At 49.2% G+C, this 15,215-nt stretch overlaps 1 protein-coding gene across 1 annotated transcript; it reads left to right on the top strand.

The window, feature by feature from the left end:
- Positions 1-1,412: 1,412 nt before the first annotated feature.
- On the top strand, positions 1,413-9,023 carry M421DRAFT_3941 (ketoacyl-synt-domain-containing protein; the record flags this gene model as incomplete). The annotated part of the gene is made up of 5 exons (XM_033590055.1): positions 1,413-2,708; positions 2,758-3,709; positions 3,759-8,360; positions 8,411-8,961; positions 9,012-9,023. 5 exons carry the CDS (start codon positions 1,413-1,415, stop codon positions 9,021-9,023), a joined length of 7,413 nt encoding a protein of 2,470 aa, XP_033450446.1.
- Between the last annotated feature and the right edge of the window lie 6,192 nt (positions 9,024-15,215).

The following is a 15,215-nucleotide window of genomic DNA, read 5'->3' on the forward strand; positions in this document are numbered from 1 at the left end:
TTCGCATCGGCTGTAAGGAGCCTAGTCTGGGAGGCCGCATAGACTGGGCCATCATCCACACAAGAGACTCTATCCAGCCTTCACCACCTCTTCAAGCTTCGCGAATACCCGCCAGGGCGTACTTCTTCCACCTTAGTTTAATGATGATACAGATAGTCAAGAGATGAACGGTTCGGCGACTACTAACCGAGAAAGGGCGACACTACAGGTCCGATTGGACGCGTCTATCCGCAGGATTCGTAGCGTTGCTTCGTTGCATCTACAAATCTATCGATCCATATGGAGATTCTGTAGGTCTGGATGTTCTCGCTTCCCCATGTCGCACTCGTATCACTCTTGGTGCTGTCAACCGGGCCTGCGGCACAGCCCTTTCGTGAGCCTTGTGCAGCGGACATGGTTCTGCTCCAGCCTCGGTGCGTGTTGGGAGAAAATGGCTTCGTATCATGAGAGGCTCGGGCTTTGTCCAGGGCGGCGGTAGACTGATGCGTCGCCTTGAAACTCGTTTCTTTGAGCATCATCATCCTTCACTGGCCTTGACCGTAGGCAACCTTCTTTCAATCACTCACTTCGATATCAACCTCGCGAGCGGATGTTATCGATCATGTAATTTGTGGCGCAAGCTGTGCCAATCAGACAATGATGCACTCTCACACCTTACAGACACGGCTCGTGCTGACAGCGCTTATCTCGGGCTGCAGGCATCCCACTTGGCATCGCAAGGCAGGCTGTGACGGGTGGAAGAAAGTGCAAGCCCGCGAACAGCGACATTGCTATTAGATGTGTAATAGTCTGTGTGTCAGCATACATCATATGTGGGCCTGGGGGAGCTGCCGAGAGGTATTCCGGCCACTGATTGACACAAGATGAGGCCCTGCATAATACCAGTAACACGTGGAGTACGCAATGTACGGAGGAAAGCTCGACAAGCAGACTCTACCCACCGGCCAACAGTCAAGATGGATCCATCGGCTACACGAGCAGAGACAGAGGTCCGACGTCGTGCCTGCAAGTATGGACATTTCGATATCCCAATCGCCGCCTCCTGAAGACCTCACCTCAGCTGACGTATGGTCCCTGTCTTCAAACATGTCTTTGCTCACTCTAGTAGACCAAGGTAAGCGGATCTTATTGGCATTGCACAGGTCAAGCATCTAGTTGTGGGGTCTTTGGAGCCCGGTGAGGCGTCCTTCTTGCCTTAGTCGGCCCCAAGTCTTCGCTCTGAAGAAGTTCTCGGGTGGCCATGATGGACACTGCCATGCATGACAGAACATATACCTCCAGCCCACCATCTTCTTAGGTGACAGGCAGTCGACAGCCTATACTTCGTTTGTCCACCAGACCTTCATAGCGACCTTGAACCTCGCTGTGAACAGCCACTTCTGTACCGACCACCCAGCAGCCACAATTTAAGTATGATACCTCCCTCGATCAATCGACCAAACGAACCAATTGCCGTCATTGGAACTGGGCTCAGATTCCCTGGAGGTGTAAATGACCCAACACAGCTTTGGGACTTGCTACAGCATCCTCGCGATGTACAGACTGTCATTCCAGCAGACCGTTTCAGTATAGACGGATTCTACCAGCCATCGCACGACAACCAAGGCAGTAGCCATACTCGTCATGGCTACTTCCTCAGTGGTGACCATCGACAGTTCGATGCCGAATTTTTTGGTATCATACCGGTTGAAGCGAGCTCGATGGATCCACAGCAACGATTGTTGCTTGAAGTCGTATACGAAAGCATCGAGGCTGCTGGCCTCGACATGAAAACTCTCCAAGGTTCACCTACGGCAGTGTACGTAGGTCTTATGGCTGTCGATTACAACGACATGCTGAACCGCGACCCGTCAGATTTCCCACCCTATGTGGCTGCGGGTACTTCGCGAAGCATGTTCTCCAATCGAATATCGCATTTCTTTGACTGGCGAGGACCATCTATGACGATTGATACGGCGTGTTCCTCCAGTCTTGTTGCTATACACCTGGCCATCCAGTCTCTAAGGGCTGGAGATTGTGAGCTTGCTATCGCTGCTGGGGCAAACCTGATGCTCGGTCCGGAGCAATTTATTGTCGGGAGCAGTATGAAGATGTTGTCACCTGACGGACGATCGTTCTGGTGTGATGACCGCGCAAACGGTTACGCTCGAGGTGAAGGGTTCGCGTCTATCGTTCTCAAGACTTTGAGTGCAGCGATCGCAGATGGCGACGATATCGAGTGCGTGATTGCTGAGACTGGTCTGAACCAGGATGGAAGAACCCAGGGTCTCACAGTGCCAAGTGCGGACGCCCAAGCTACGCTCATACAGACGACGTACAGGAAGGCAGGGCTCGATTTGACCAAACCTTCCGATCGACCCCAATACTTTGAGGCTCACGGCACTGGAACTCCTACCGGAGACCCCCTTGAGGTCAAGGCAATACATGATGCGTTCTTTGCGAACACTCAGCCTGATGACAGTAAAGAGCAACTCTACTGCGGCTCAGTGAAGACGATCATCGGCCACACTGAAGGCACAGCCGGACTGGCAGGCTTGATCAAGACATCGTTGGCCCTGCGGCATGGCATAATTCCCCCGAACCTTCTTTTTGAAAACCTTTCGCCTCGTGTCAAGCCTTTCTTTGACAACCTCAAGATTCCAACCACAGCAGAGTCATGGCCAGTTCTGCCTCCTGGAGTAATACGCCGAGCCAGTGTTAACTCATTTGTGAGTAATTTGACGGAGCAAAAGGAAACCTCGTTCTAACTGCATACAGGGATTTGGAGGAACAAATGCTCATTGTATCTTGGAAAGCTATGACTCCGCAGCGCGCGAACAGCCAATAGATTGTGTGACAAATCTCCCATTCGTGTTCTCTGCACCGTCGGAGAAAGCATTGGTTGCCATACTCAAATCATACTTAAAGTATCTCAATGAAGAGCCTGCAGTCGAGCTTCGGGCTCTATCACATACTTTGTGCACTAGGCGAACGGCATTTCCTGTGAGGGTGGCTTTCTCGGCGAATAGTATGAAAGATCTCCATACGAAACTCAACTCTATCGCGAACCAGGAAGGGGCCAAGCCATTCCTCACTGCTCCGGTGTCAGCATTACGACCACGGATACTGGGAGTCTTCACGGGCCAGGGAGCTCAGTGGGCTGGCATGGCAAGCCGTTTGATGGAATTCTCCGGAACAGCAGCCCTCATCGACGAACTCGAGCGTAGCCTAGCCGAATTACCAGACCCGCCCTCATGGTCACTCAAGGCTGAGCTATCAAAGGAAAAGTCACACTCGCGAATCACAGAAACCGCAATTACCCAGCCGGCGTGTACAGCTGTGCAGATTCTGCTGGTCGAAATGCTGCGCGCCGCTGGCGTTCGTTTCTCTGCCGTGGTCGGTCATAGCTCCGGAGAGATAGCCGCCGCATACACTGCCGGATATCTCTCTGCTCAAGACGCGATACGTGTCGCTTACTATCGCGGACGGCATGTGCCTCTAATCGGCGGGAGGAATGGAGAACGCGGATCAATGATTGCGATTGGCGCGTCATACGAAGAGGCGCAAAACCTGTGCAATCAGGACGAGCTTCGCGGAAGAATATGCATCGCCGCAAGTAATTCAGCTTCCAGCATCACTTTGTCTGGTGACACTTCTGCTATTGAGGAAGTACAGACCATGTTCAAGGCAAGTAACAGGTTTACAAGGCTTCTCAGGGTTGACAATGCGTGTAAGTGTCCGTATCTTCATAAGATTGTCACGTAATTGACCTCCTGCAGACCATTCACATCACATGATACGTTGCTCCGAGGCTATCACGGCCTCGTACCGCGCCTGCAAGATCAAGTCGCGACGACCTACCATCCCCGACTGTTTGTGGGTTTCGAGCGTATATCATCGAGACATAGCCTTAGTCACGGACAGCCTGGACGGTCATTACTGGCATAGCAATACGATCGGCGAAGTGCTTTTTTCGCAGGCGCTTGAGCATGCTCTGCAACAACCTCACTTCGACCTTGCCGTGGAAATTGGAGCTCACCCGGCCTTGAAAGGTCCCGCCCTACAAGTGATCGAAGACACCGTCGGTTACACGATACCGTATACGGGAATGTTAGCTCGAGGCGTAGAAGACGACGAGGCGTTCGCGAACAGTCTTGGCTACATATGGGCCAGCCTCGCCAGAAATACCGTTGACTTTGCTGGCTATGATCAGTTCATGAATGCTACAGAATCACCCACGCTACTAAAGGGTCTCCCAACATATCCCTGGAACCATGAGAGGGCATTCTGGCACGAGTCTAGAGTCTCAAGAGCATTTCGAGGTCGATCTGGCCGGCACAAGCTCCTCGGTCTAAAAAACGTTGATTACTCTGAAGATCAAATCTCATGGAAGCACAGCCTGATACCCGACAGGATGTCTTGGCTCCAAGACCATCGCATTCAAGGGCAGATGATCTTCCCTGGTGCAGCGTACATCGTATCGGCATTTGAAGCTGCGCGTCAGGTTACGGGAGAGCAATCCGTGAGAGCCATCGAGCTGACAGATTTTGTGTTCGGTCAGCCTTTGGTGTTTGCGACTGGAGATACCCGGATAGAGGTTCTTGTGTCGTTACGTGGCGTCCGGCGTCGGGATTCGAAGACCACCGCTGACTTTACCTATCACTCGATCGCCAACGAAACCTCCGGCTCGATGACACTCAATGCACATTGTCAAGTCACCATTGACCGCGGACATCAAGATGGAGCCACCATGCAACCATTTCCAGAAGCCACACAGTTTGGAATGCAAGAGGTTGGGTCTGATAGGATCTACGAATCGTTCGCCAAACATGGGTACCACTACACTGGTCCATTTAGGTCTTTGACATCGGTGTCAAGAAGACTTGGGGTTGCTTCTGGTCTGGTCCAGATGCCCGGTCCCACTCATAAGATGGAAACTCTGATGCATCCTGCGACCCTAGATGCGGCGATGCACTCAATCATGGTTGCACACTCCTATCCGGGCGATGGCCGATTGTCAACTCCACGGATACCAACCGAGGTCTCGAAAATATCGCTCGATCTGTTGGCAGCCTTGCGAAGCTCGTCCCAGCAGCACTTGAAGTTCGTGTCTATAGATGTTGATAATGTCAATCGTAAGGAGGGGAGAGTAGAGCTCTCTTCGGTGGACGGCGCAGACTCTATTCTCCAAATCGAAGGTCTGCGCACAAAGCCTATGGTTCCTGCCACTCCAGCAAACGATGTTCGCATGTTCTCCGAGACGGTATGGGGCCCAGGATATCCTTTACTCCGCGATGGCCACAATGGCTTCAATACCTCCAGGGACGTCGTTGATGTGATGACATCTGCTGCTGAGGAGTTGACTCACCGCTATCCGGGCATGCACATACTAGGGCAAGTCCGAATCTCTGATATCTCTCACATCGCTAACAAGATTCTCAGCATCAATAGGGCTGACCCAGAGCATGTGCTGCGCTTCCTATCGGGGCTTGATAATGCGTTTGCCTCCTACACGCACACCGATGTTTCCGAGGAATGCCTTGACCTAGGCAGGACTGTCCTTGACTCGTTAGACGACAAGATAACGTACAGAAAAACAAGCCCGGATACCGATGTCAGTGATCAGGGATTCACTGCACGGTCAGCTGATCTGGTCGTTACGTTCTCGATGCCATCCACGCTACTAGAGCTGCAACATACGTTAAGGGATGTGGGATACCTCCTTAGGCCAGGCGGTTATTTCTTGTGTCCCCAGCCTATCGATCCGGATCTCTTGATTCGCGATCCGTCTTCGGAGATAGTTGTAGCCCCTGATGTTTGTGGCGGACCTGCACATCCCTCATTGCAACAGGGAATCCTTTCACAGCGCAAACAAATGCTGGAGTTACATGATCTTGCAGACTTCGATTCGCTGCTACAAACGAGAAACAGCATTTCACACAATGGCCAGGACTGTGTCACACTCATGCAAGCGATCGATAATCGTGTCCAGTATCTCCGCGATCCTCTAAACCAAGTCGCACGACACCCACAGATCATGGCCGGAGATATTACCTTGATCGGTGGCGATACCACCGCCACATCCGCTTGTGCTGGCCAGATCGAGGCAATTCTGAACGCCTGTGGCGGAAACGTAGTCCGGGCGCAATCGATCTCTTCTCTACTTGATACGGAAGCTCGATTCGGTGGCAGTGTTCTTGTCCTACAAGACTGCGACAAGCCTATTTTTGAGGATTTCGATCAAAACATGCTTGCAGGCCTGAAAAATATATTCGCGGCCAGCAGGAATGTTTTGTGGGTCACATTCGGCTACAAGCGCAATGCGCCGAATGCGAGAATGTTAGTGGCTTTTGCGAGATGTTTAGCTCAGGAGATGGAACATGTCCGGCTACAAATTGTGGACTTCACATCACCAGACACACTTGAGGCGTCGCTGATATCACAGGTCTTCCTTCGGTTGCTCGGCACAACGATTTGGGAGGACCAAGGCCGCCTACATGACATCCTCTGGTCTGCGGAGCCTGAGATCTCCTATGAAGAGGGAGATATGTTCATTCCTCGAGTAAAGCCCTGCAAAACGTTGAACGATCGCTACAACTCTTCTCGCCGCCCGGTCACTCGGGACGTTGCTCTGGCTGATGAGATGGTAGCCTTATCGCCAGTGGATGATACATATGTCCTCAAAGCATCGATCGGTGCCAGCCAGGCATCGCTCCGGAACAATCACGTCACCATCCATGTTACACACTCCTTTCTCAAGGCTGTCAAGATCGAGCGAAGTGGGTTCTTCTATCTACTCTTGGGCACGGATGTCGCGGGCAACGAGCAGGTCATTGCGTTGTCTAGCACACTGTCTTCGAGGGTGGATGTACCGAGAGAACTGGTTCGATCTTGCCCATTGCCCAAAGAAAAAAATGTTGAGCATCTCCACGCCGTGTTTTACGGCCTGGTATCGTTCGCAATCCTGCGTGGCCTTACGTCAGATGACGCGGTCCTCGTTCTTGAACCCGACTCAAGTATCGCGACCATTCTCCCTGCTTTTGCTAAAGCCAACTGTGTGAGAGTATTGTTTTCTGTGGCTCGCGAAGATCAGAATCTCGACTCACAGCCGCCGCGCCGCGCTTTGGGCAGCGAGATCAGCGACGCCTTACATGATATCAACTTGGCACGAGTTGTTTGCTGGAAAGACGATGTCTCGACTGCGAGCATACGTAGCGAGATACCATTCGGTCTCGCTTGCGATGAAATGAGCGCGTACGTCGCCGAGAAAGGCTCTCCTGTCAGTTGCATGTCAATAGCAAGAGCCTCTCTTACGCTCGATCGTGTGCATGATCGATTGAGCTCGACGATATCTACCAATGCTTGCGAAGTTACCAAATGTATCTCCCTATCAGACGTGGCTGGAACCTTCATCGCTGTTGATCCAATGACAATGTTGGAGTGGAAGGCAAAGTCCAAAGTCCAGGTTTGCATCGAGCCCATTGACCATGGAGTGCTCTTTCAGTGCGACAGGACCTACTGGCTCGTTGGACTTACTGGCGACCTGGGTCTATCGCTTTGTTTGTGGATGATAACGAAAGGTGCCAGGTTCATCGCTATTTCGAGTCGTCATCCAAAAGTCGATCCCGCATGGATTACGCACTTTCGGTCTTTGGGCGCTACAGTCGAGGTGCTGACTTGCGATGTGACAGAATACGAATCCATTGAAGCTACACTTGGTAGTATCGAAGTCAGTATGCCGCCAATTGCTGGAGTCTGTCATGGTGCAATGGTGCTGCAAGATGCACTGTTTCACGATCTCGACCCAGCACGGATGGAGCAGGTGTTAAAGCCGAAGGTCAACGGAGCAGTGAACCTTGACAGGGTGTTCCGAAAACACTCACTCGACTTTTTCATAATGCTTTCATCGGTCGCAGCCATCACCGGAAATCCTGGCCAATCAGTCTACGCTGCCGCTAACGGGTTCCTGGCTGGTCTCAGTGCTCAACGGCGGGCGCGCGGCGATTGTGCTTCGACAATCAACATGGGTGCAATTCTCGGTGCCGGTACCACACGTGCTCTTACAACTGCTCAACAAATCTCTCTCCAGAAAGCCGGCGTCATGTGGACATCGGAGCAGGATTTCCATACTGCATTCGCCGAGGCTGTCGTTGCAAATCGATCGTGCTCCGACTCAAACGGCGAATTCACTACCGGAGTGCGTATCTGTAATGTTGATGAGGAATTCAAGCCGAAACACGCGAGCAGTCCTATCTTTTCCCATATGTTGTTGCGCACGAACATCCTCGCGCAATCGAACGCATTCGCTCCAGCAGCAGAAACTGTGAGGGCTCGGTTGCTCCAAGCTACCGATGAAAAGATGTTGTTGCAAATCCTAGCTGGTAGCTCACACCCTGAAAGATATTATGTTGACAATGCTAATTATTTACAGAATCCCTGACCTCCAAGCTACGGAAAGCACTCCAAATGTCCCCAGGCTCGACTGTCATTGACGAGACAGCCGAAAGCTTGGGCATCGACTCGTTGATAGCCATCGAGATACGATCTTGGCTGCTAAAGGAGCTGAGTGTTGATCTGCCGCTTTTGATCGTTATCGGTGGTAACAACATGCGGCAGGTGCTGGAAGCATGTCGTGCCCGCCTCGATCCAGCAATGACGCCATTGCTTGATGCAGAATCGGGTCAAACGACAACAAGCGAAGTGTGGCAGTTACAAGACGATAGTAAGGTGTTGGTTTCTTCTCAAGAAGAGATTCCAGTCATATCTGCGCATACGAACGTTCACCCTGCTGGTACAAACAATCCCAAGATTGTCGAGATAGTTGCAACACTGGTGGAGAATCCCGCAGCCCCAGTACAAGAGAGACGAACGCTGGTCACGGCCAACACACGACCACATGATGCCGAGCTCGCGTCCAGGCCAGACATCACAGGTACCGAGCAGATGTCCCCAGAAGATGTGTTAGAGAACGGATGTATTACGGTCCATCATCGTCATCCGATCAGTTTGAGCTGCAGTAACGAGGGTGACAGCAGGTCGACTGAGCAGATGGGTGTGAAGAGTGGCATTGTCAACGTTAGCAGCGTGTCTGGGAATTCGCCCCAATCACTCGTCGCAACGCATCGCAAAGGGCTTTTTTCGCGTATATTGCGGTCACGCAGGCTTACAAAGATTCGACAATACATATAGAACGGGTGGACCCGGTGTCCAAGAATCAAACAAAATAACAACCTTGTCTTCATCAAAACTTGCTAGGACGGCAGGAGCAAGAAGACGACAAAATACATACAACAGCGGGTATTCGCTAGTGGCCACCTACCTAATTACTAATCCGCCGGTACGTTGTTTAAGTAAGGCTGCGCGAACGGGAAGCCTTTTTGTCTCCTGTCCAGTTGTCACAAATGCCCTTAATTTTTCTGTTTACGGTAAATGGGAGTCTGGCAACAGGAAGCGGGCAACTCAAAACAGGAGTACCGGTATGCGCGGCTTGCTTGTAATCTACGTTACCCGTGAAGTACGTTATAACATATAGCTGAACATTATAGTCATAGCCGAACTTATATCCTCTAACGTAGAGCATTGGAATTACAATGTCCTAGCTCAGGTCGATAGTCTTATGCTCTTCCACGGGACAAAAACCTATTGCCATAGCGGATTATTACTTTGCCCTCCTCCTCAAATCCCCACCCATCTAGAACTAGCGTCTGATCTGGCAAACTCCACGTTGCGTGATAGATCTATCCCCAAAAAGTCACTGCGTCAGCGACACCTTTTATTCCGTCAAACTTTGAGCAGAGAAGATCTCATACCTGTTCGTTCATGGTAATACTCAACAAAAACGGGGTGACAGCAGGCTCTCCTTCGGGTCCATAATACGTGATCGTCCAGTCCCCTTCGATCGTGTCGCCGGCTTTAACAGTACCGTCAGCGGATGCACGCCGAACGGCGCGGCCTGTCCCTGTTTGACCCTGGCCGACTATACGCGACGAGACCCATCTTGCGTCGATGATGGGTTCGCCAGCAGGGTCGTGGCCAAATGTGTAGCGCACGATACCGTCGAGGGCGGAGAGTTCTTTCTTGATGGCAGCGGTATCCATAGTAGATGACCGGAGATGTGCGATAGTTTTATAAATACTGATGCTTTTCGAGAATTGCAGATCTCAACTAAAGGCAGATGAATTGGTAACTGAAGGATTAGTTGGGCTTGTTGTTGTTATAGCAGAACCTCTTGGTAGCGCTATCTTGTCCTCAGCCGAGAATAGTACTGAGTAAATGATAACCGACACGCTGTAAAGGAGTATAACAGCACTTACAACCATGCTTACATCGAGCATCATGACAGGTTTCATCTAGCCGAGGTACCGTGGCCGTGCGCCCGATGAGCCAGTTCAGCCAATGAGCCACCCGGAACATCACAACATTAAGATACCCACAACTCTAACGCATCACAACTCTACTAACGTGTTTTATAAGCGAGTCGTCAATACAAGCGAGTCGTCAGCCCCACCAACTTTGATCACCTCTTCCATCTCAACGTGCAATGGCTCCACGCTACGCTTCTTAAGCGCCTTTAAATGAAGCTAATATTCATCTTGCTATTAATTCTATTAAAGCCCAGCAAATTAGGTCTGAAAGCTGCGCTGCTGTAGTCTATAATGTCCCTTGTATGACAATGCGCGACTGACGCGCTGGCAAGCCTGCACAACGCAATTGCCAACCCAACTTAAAGAAGCTTACTAAGCTAGAAGAGGAGGTAATTGTAGTCTATATACTTGATCTGGATCAACGTGGTTTTGCGCCTACGTACGCAGCAGTGCGTGGTATGGCTAATAAGCTGCTGGCTGCGCGCAGTGTTGGTCACGTTAGCGTCCACTAGCCACGCAACTTTGTTAAGCGATCAGACAAGCTTACAACGCGTTTCAATTAAGCGTACAATAGGCAGAGAGCCTTGTGTAAGGATCCTGCCTTAATTAGCAGCTAGTTTAAGCTTATAGAGCAGACAAAGGCAAAGTAGGGGATCTGTAACAAGGACGTCTACAACTTTAACAAGGCTAACTTTATAATAGGCAAGATCACAACTTAGCTTGTTGTAACAGGGTTAGAGAGGAGAGGCAGGCTAAAGGCTGTTTAGCCTGGCAATCGCGAGTGGGTGACAGTTATTGCTGCAATCAACGCTGCTGGCTAGACAATCCCACCCTTCCTTATCTTTGCTGGCTAATACCACTTGTCTGCCTGGTACAAGGAGGCAGAGATCCCACGCGACTGGGCGATTGCAGTCAGCGACAACAGCTGGACGAACAACGAGCTTGGAGTTGAGTGGCTGAAGCACTTCAACGCTCACACGAAGACTTGTAGTGTGGGTGCGCGTCGCCTGCTTGTCCTTGATGGCCATGAGAGCTACCACTCTCTTGAATTTCAAGAGCTTTGCAAGGAGAACAATATCTTCACGCTCTGTATGCCGCCTCACTCATCTCATCTGCTGCAGCTGCTTGACGTTGGCTGCTTCTCGCCGTTGAAGCGCGCGTACAGCCGTGAGATTGAGGCTCTGATCTGCCACCACATCAACCACATCACCAAGCTTGAATTCCTGCCAGCCTTTAAGGCAGCCTTTAATCGCACCTTTACAACAGCTAATATCTGCTCAGCCTTTCAAGGCGCAGGCCTTGTCCCTTACCAGCCAGATGCTGTCTTGTTAAAGCTAAACGTGAAGCTGTGTACACCTCCTTTGGCTGCTCTACTAGAGGCTGCCTACTAGCAGGCTCAAACACTAAGTAACGTACATGAGCTTAAGGCTTAATTAATGTTAATTTGTAAGCGCATAAGAAAGCATAAGAGCTCCTTATCTGCCTTAATTATTAAAGTAATTAATTAGCTTAAGAAAGGAGCTAAGGTGATAATACTCTCTGCTAAGCTTATGCGCGATCAGATTGCCAGCCTTAAGAGAGCTAACAAGGCAGCCTTAGCGCGTAAACAGCGCAAGAAAAAGCAACTCTAGAAGCAAGGAGTCTTGACAAAGGGAGCTAGAGAGGATATACTCGCTCAGCGTAAGGCTGATCAGCAGGTTGCCTGTGTAGAGCCTCAAAGTGGAGAGCAAGCAGGCCTCAGCCGCCAGGCTCTTGCGCGCTGCAGCAGGTGTAGAGAGACTAGGCATAACGCAAGAACGTGTAAAAAGGACTTTATAGATCCTGCTTAAACTAGTATATTAATATTTATATACTGCCTTACAACGTGGTTGAGTTATACGCTTAAAGAGGTGATTAAAGTTGGTGGGGCTGACGACTTGTTTGTATTGACGACTCGCTTCATCGGGAAAAGTTTTTCAAAATCCGGCCTAGACCGGCCGTTGCTGACAGTCGTGGCATGGTCGTGCAACGGCTGTTTAACGGCCCCAACAGCCCCAATTTGCGCCTAACAGCCCTAATTTCGCGCTAATGTTGCTAACAGCTAAAATGCTAAGTGCCTATATTTAATAAACTTAAAACAACGTTGCAATATTGTTGCATAGCTACCCTTAGTAGTGCTAGCACTAGCATTAAATATTTAAAAATTGCGAAATTTCACCTATAGATAGAGCGAAATTGTAGCTTTAAAATAAGCAAAAAATGATTATTGTAGGCCTACTACAACGCAAGTTATAACGTACTCCACAAGCATGCCGGTCACCCAAGTGTACCGGTCACTTTTGCCAAGACCACACCAAACTTCACTCTACTAACAATGCCTTAACGCAGCAACATAAAAAAGCTCTCTAATGAAGCAGACATACAGCTTGCTCTCCAGGCTATCTAACAAGACGCGACGCTCTCTCAGCGACGCGCTGCAGCAATCTACAACGTCTCTCAAAGCACGCTTAGTGACCGACTTGCTAGAGCCACCCCACGCTGCGACTACACACCTAATACTATGAATCTTACAAAGAACAAAGAGGAGGTAATTGTCCAGCACGTGTTGAGGCTAGACGAGCGAGGATACTCGCCCTAGCTTGCTGATGTAGAGGATATGGCCAATTCTCTGCTTGCTGAGCGCCACCAGCCCTATGTTGGCAAGAACTAGGCTGCTAACTTTGTTAAACGTCAGCCAGAGCTCAAAGTCAAATTTAATTGCAAGTATAACTATAAGAGAGCTCTGTGTGAGGATCCTAAGGTAATTAGGGACTAGTTCTAACTAGTAGAGAATACTAAAGCTAAGTATAGTATACAAGATAAAGACACCTACAACTTTAATAAATCTAGCTTTATAATAGGCGTTATATTAACAGGAGCTGTTGTTACAGGCTCTAAGCGTTAAGGGAGACTAAAGACAGTGTAGCAGGGCGACTAAGAGTAGACCAGCATTATCTAAGGCATCTGCGCGAAGGGCTGGTCTATCCCACCCTTCATTATCTTCTCTAGCAAGCACCACCTCTCTGCCTAGTACAAGGAGCCTAGTATACCTAATAACTAGGTTCTTAATATCTCTAACAATAGCTAGACTAATAACAAGCTTAGAGTTAAGTGGTTAAAGCACTTTAATAAGCACACAAAGGCGCGCACTGTTGGCAGCTATTAGCTGCTTATTCTGGACGGCCACGAGAGCCACAACTTAGTTAAATTCCACCAGTACTGCGAGGAACACAAGATTATTACCCTGTGTATGCCTCCACACTCGTCGCACCTACTACAGCCACTTGACGTAGGCTGTTTTTCTCTGTTAAAGAAGGCCTATAGCTGCCAAGCTAAGCAGCTAATGCGCAGCAAGATTACGCGTATCACTAAACTTGAGTTCTTGCCATGCTTCAAAGCAGCTTTTGACGCCTCAATCACAGAGAGTAATATCTAGGGAGGATTCAGAGGTGCTAGCCTAGTCCTACTTAACCTAGAGGCTGTGCTATTAAAGCTTGAAGTACAGCTGCGCATGCCAACGCCACCTACTGTGGACAACAGTACGTAGGAGTCTAAAACACTAAGCAACACCCTAGAATTTAGGTCTTAATTAAAGCTAATTTAAGAGAGGATTTAGAGACACGCTGATAGCTTGCCAACGTCTATAGTTAACGCTCTTAATTAGCTCACTAAAGGCGCAGAGCTGATGGTGCATTTACTAGTTTTAGTGCGCAACCAGGTTGCTGACCTACAGGTAGCCAACAAGGCTGCCACACGTTGTAAATCACACAAAAGGAAGCAAGTACAGCGAGAAGGGACTCTAACCTTTGCTAAGGGAGTGCAGCTGACTACTCTAAAGGAGTTTAAGGCCTGTAGTGATAGGAAGAAGGCAAAGAAGAGGTTACGCGTTGATAGGAGCACTTAGTCTTTAAGGCGCTGTGGCACATGTGGCAAGACAGGGCACAACAGAACAACTTGTAAGAAAGATGTGTAAAGTACTATAGATTAGTACAATATACTGTGTAGCATAGTAGAATGCTGCTGTGTACTATAGTACTGCAAAGTAGTTATAGTGTTGGTGTGGTCTTGGCAAAAGTGACCGGTACACTTGGGTGACCGGCATGCTTGTGGAGTACGTTAGAGCGTTAAAGGTTTGTTTGTTAAAGGTTTGTGTTTTGAAGTTGCGACAGCACACCATAGCAGCTGCAGCTGCGCCCGCACACAACGTAGCAGCTGCAACAGCATACAGCATAGCACCTGCTGACCACAACACACACACACACACACACAGCAGCAGCGCAACAGGAGCTTGCAGGACAGGCAGGCCTAGGCGTAAAATTCTTAGTTTACCTACTATTCTTGAATAATATTCTTATATTTTCTAACATTTAGGCTGCTATAGCCCTAGTAAAGAATCTTAACTTAGTGTCTTAGCAAGGAATATTAAGCTTAAAACCTTCTACACTTAATAACTATTCTATTACTAGGCCTATAATGTTGTTTAATAGCTTATTTTAAAGAGGAGATATAGCAGTATATTAATATAATAAAAGTATAGTTTATTAAGCAGAGCTACTATTATAGCAGGATTAGGAGTTATTGTGGCTATTGCAGCTGTTAGGACTGTTAGAGCTATTAGCTTAAAATTAGCTAGACATTAAATGCACATTAAATAACTATTATAGGCCTACAAGTCCTACTATTGCCTACAGTACAATGCCACGATTTCCTGATTTCGACAACAAAAAAACTTTTCCCGATGTTGTAAAACATGTTACTATAACGTACTCCACAAGCGAGTGGCTCACACAAGCGAGTGGCTCACTTTTGCCAAGACCACACCAAACTTCACTCTACCTACAATGCCTCAACGTA

This window comes from Didymella exigua (assembly GCF_010094145.1).
Source record: "Didymella exigua CBS 183.55 unplaced genomic scaffold M421scaffold_9, whole genome shotgun sequence".
In the NCBI taxonomy this organism is placed as follows: Eukaryota; Fungi; Ascomycota; class Dothideomycetes; order Pleosporales; family Didymellaceae; genus Didymella; species Didymella exigua.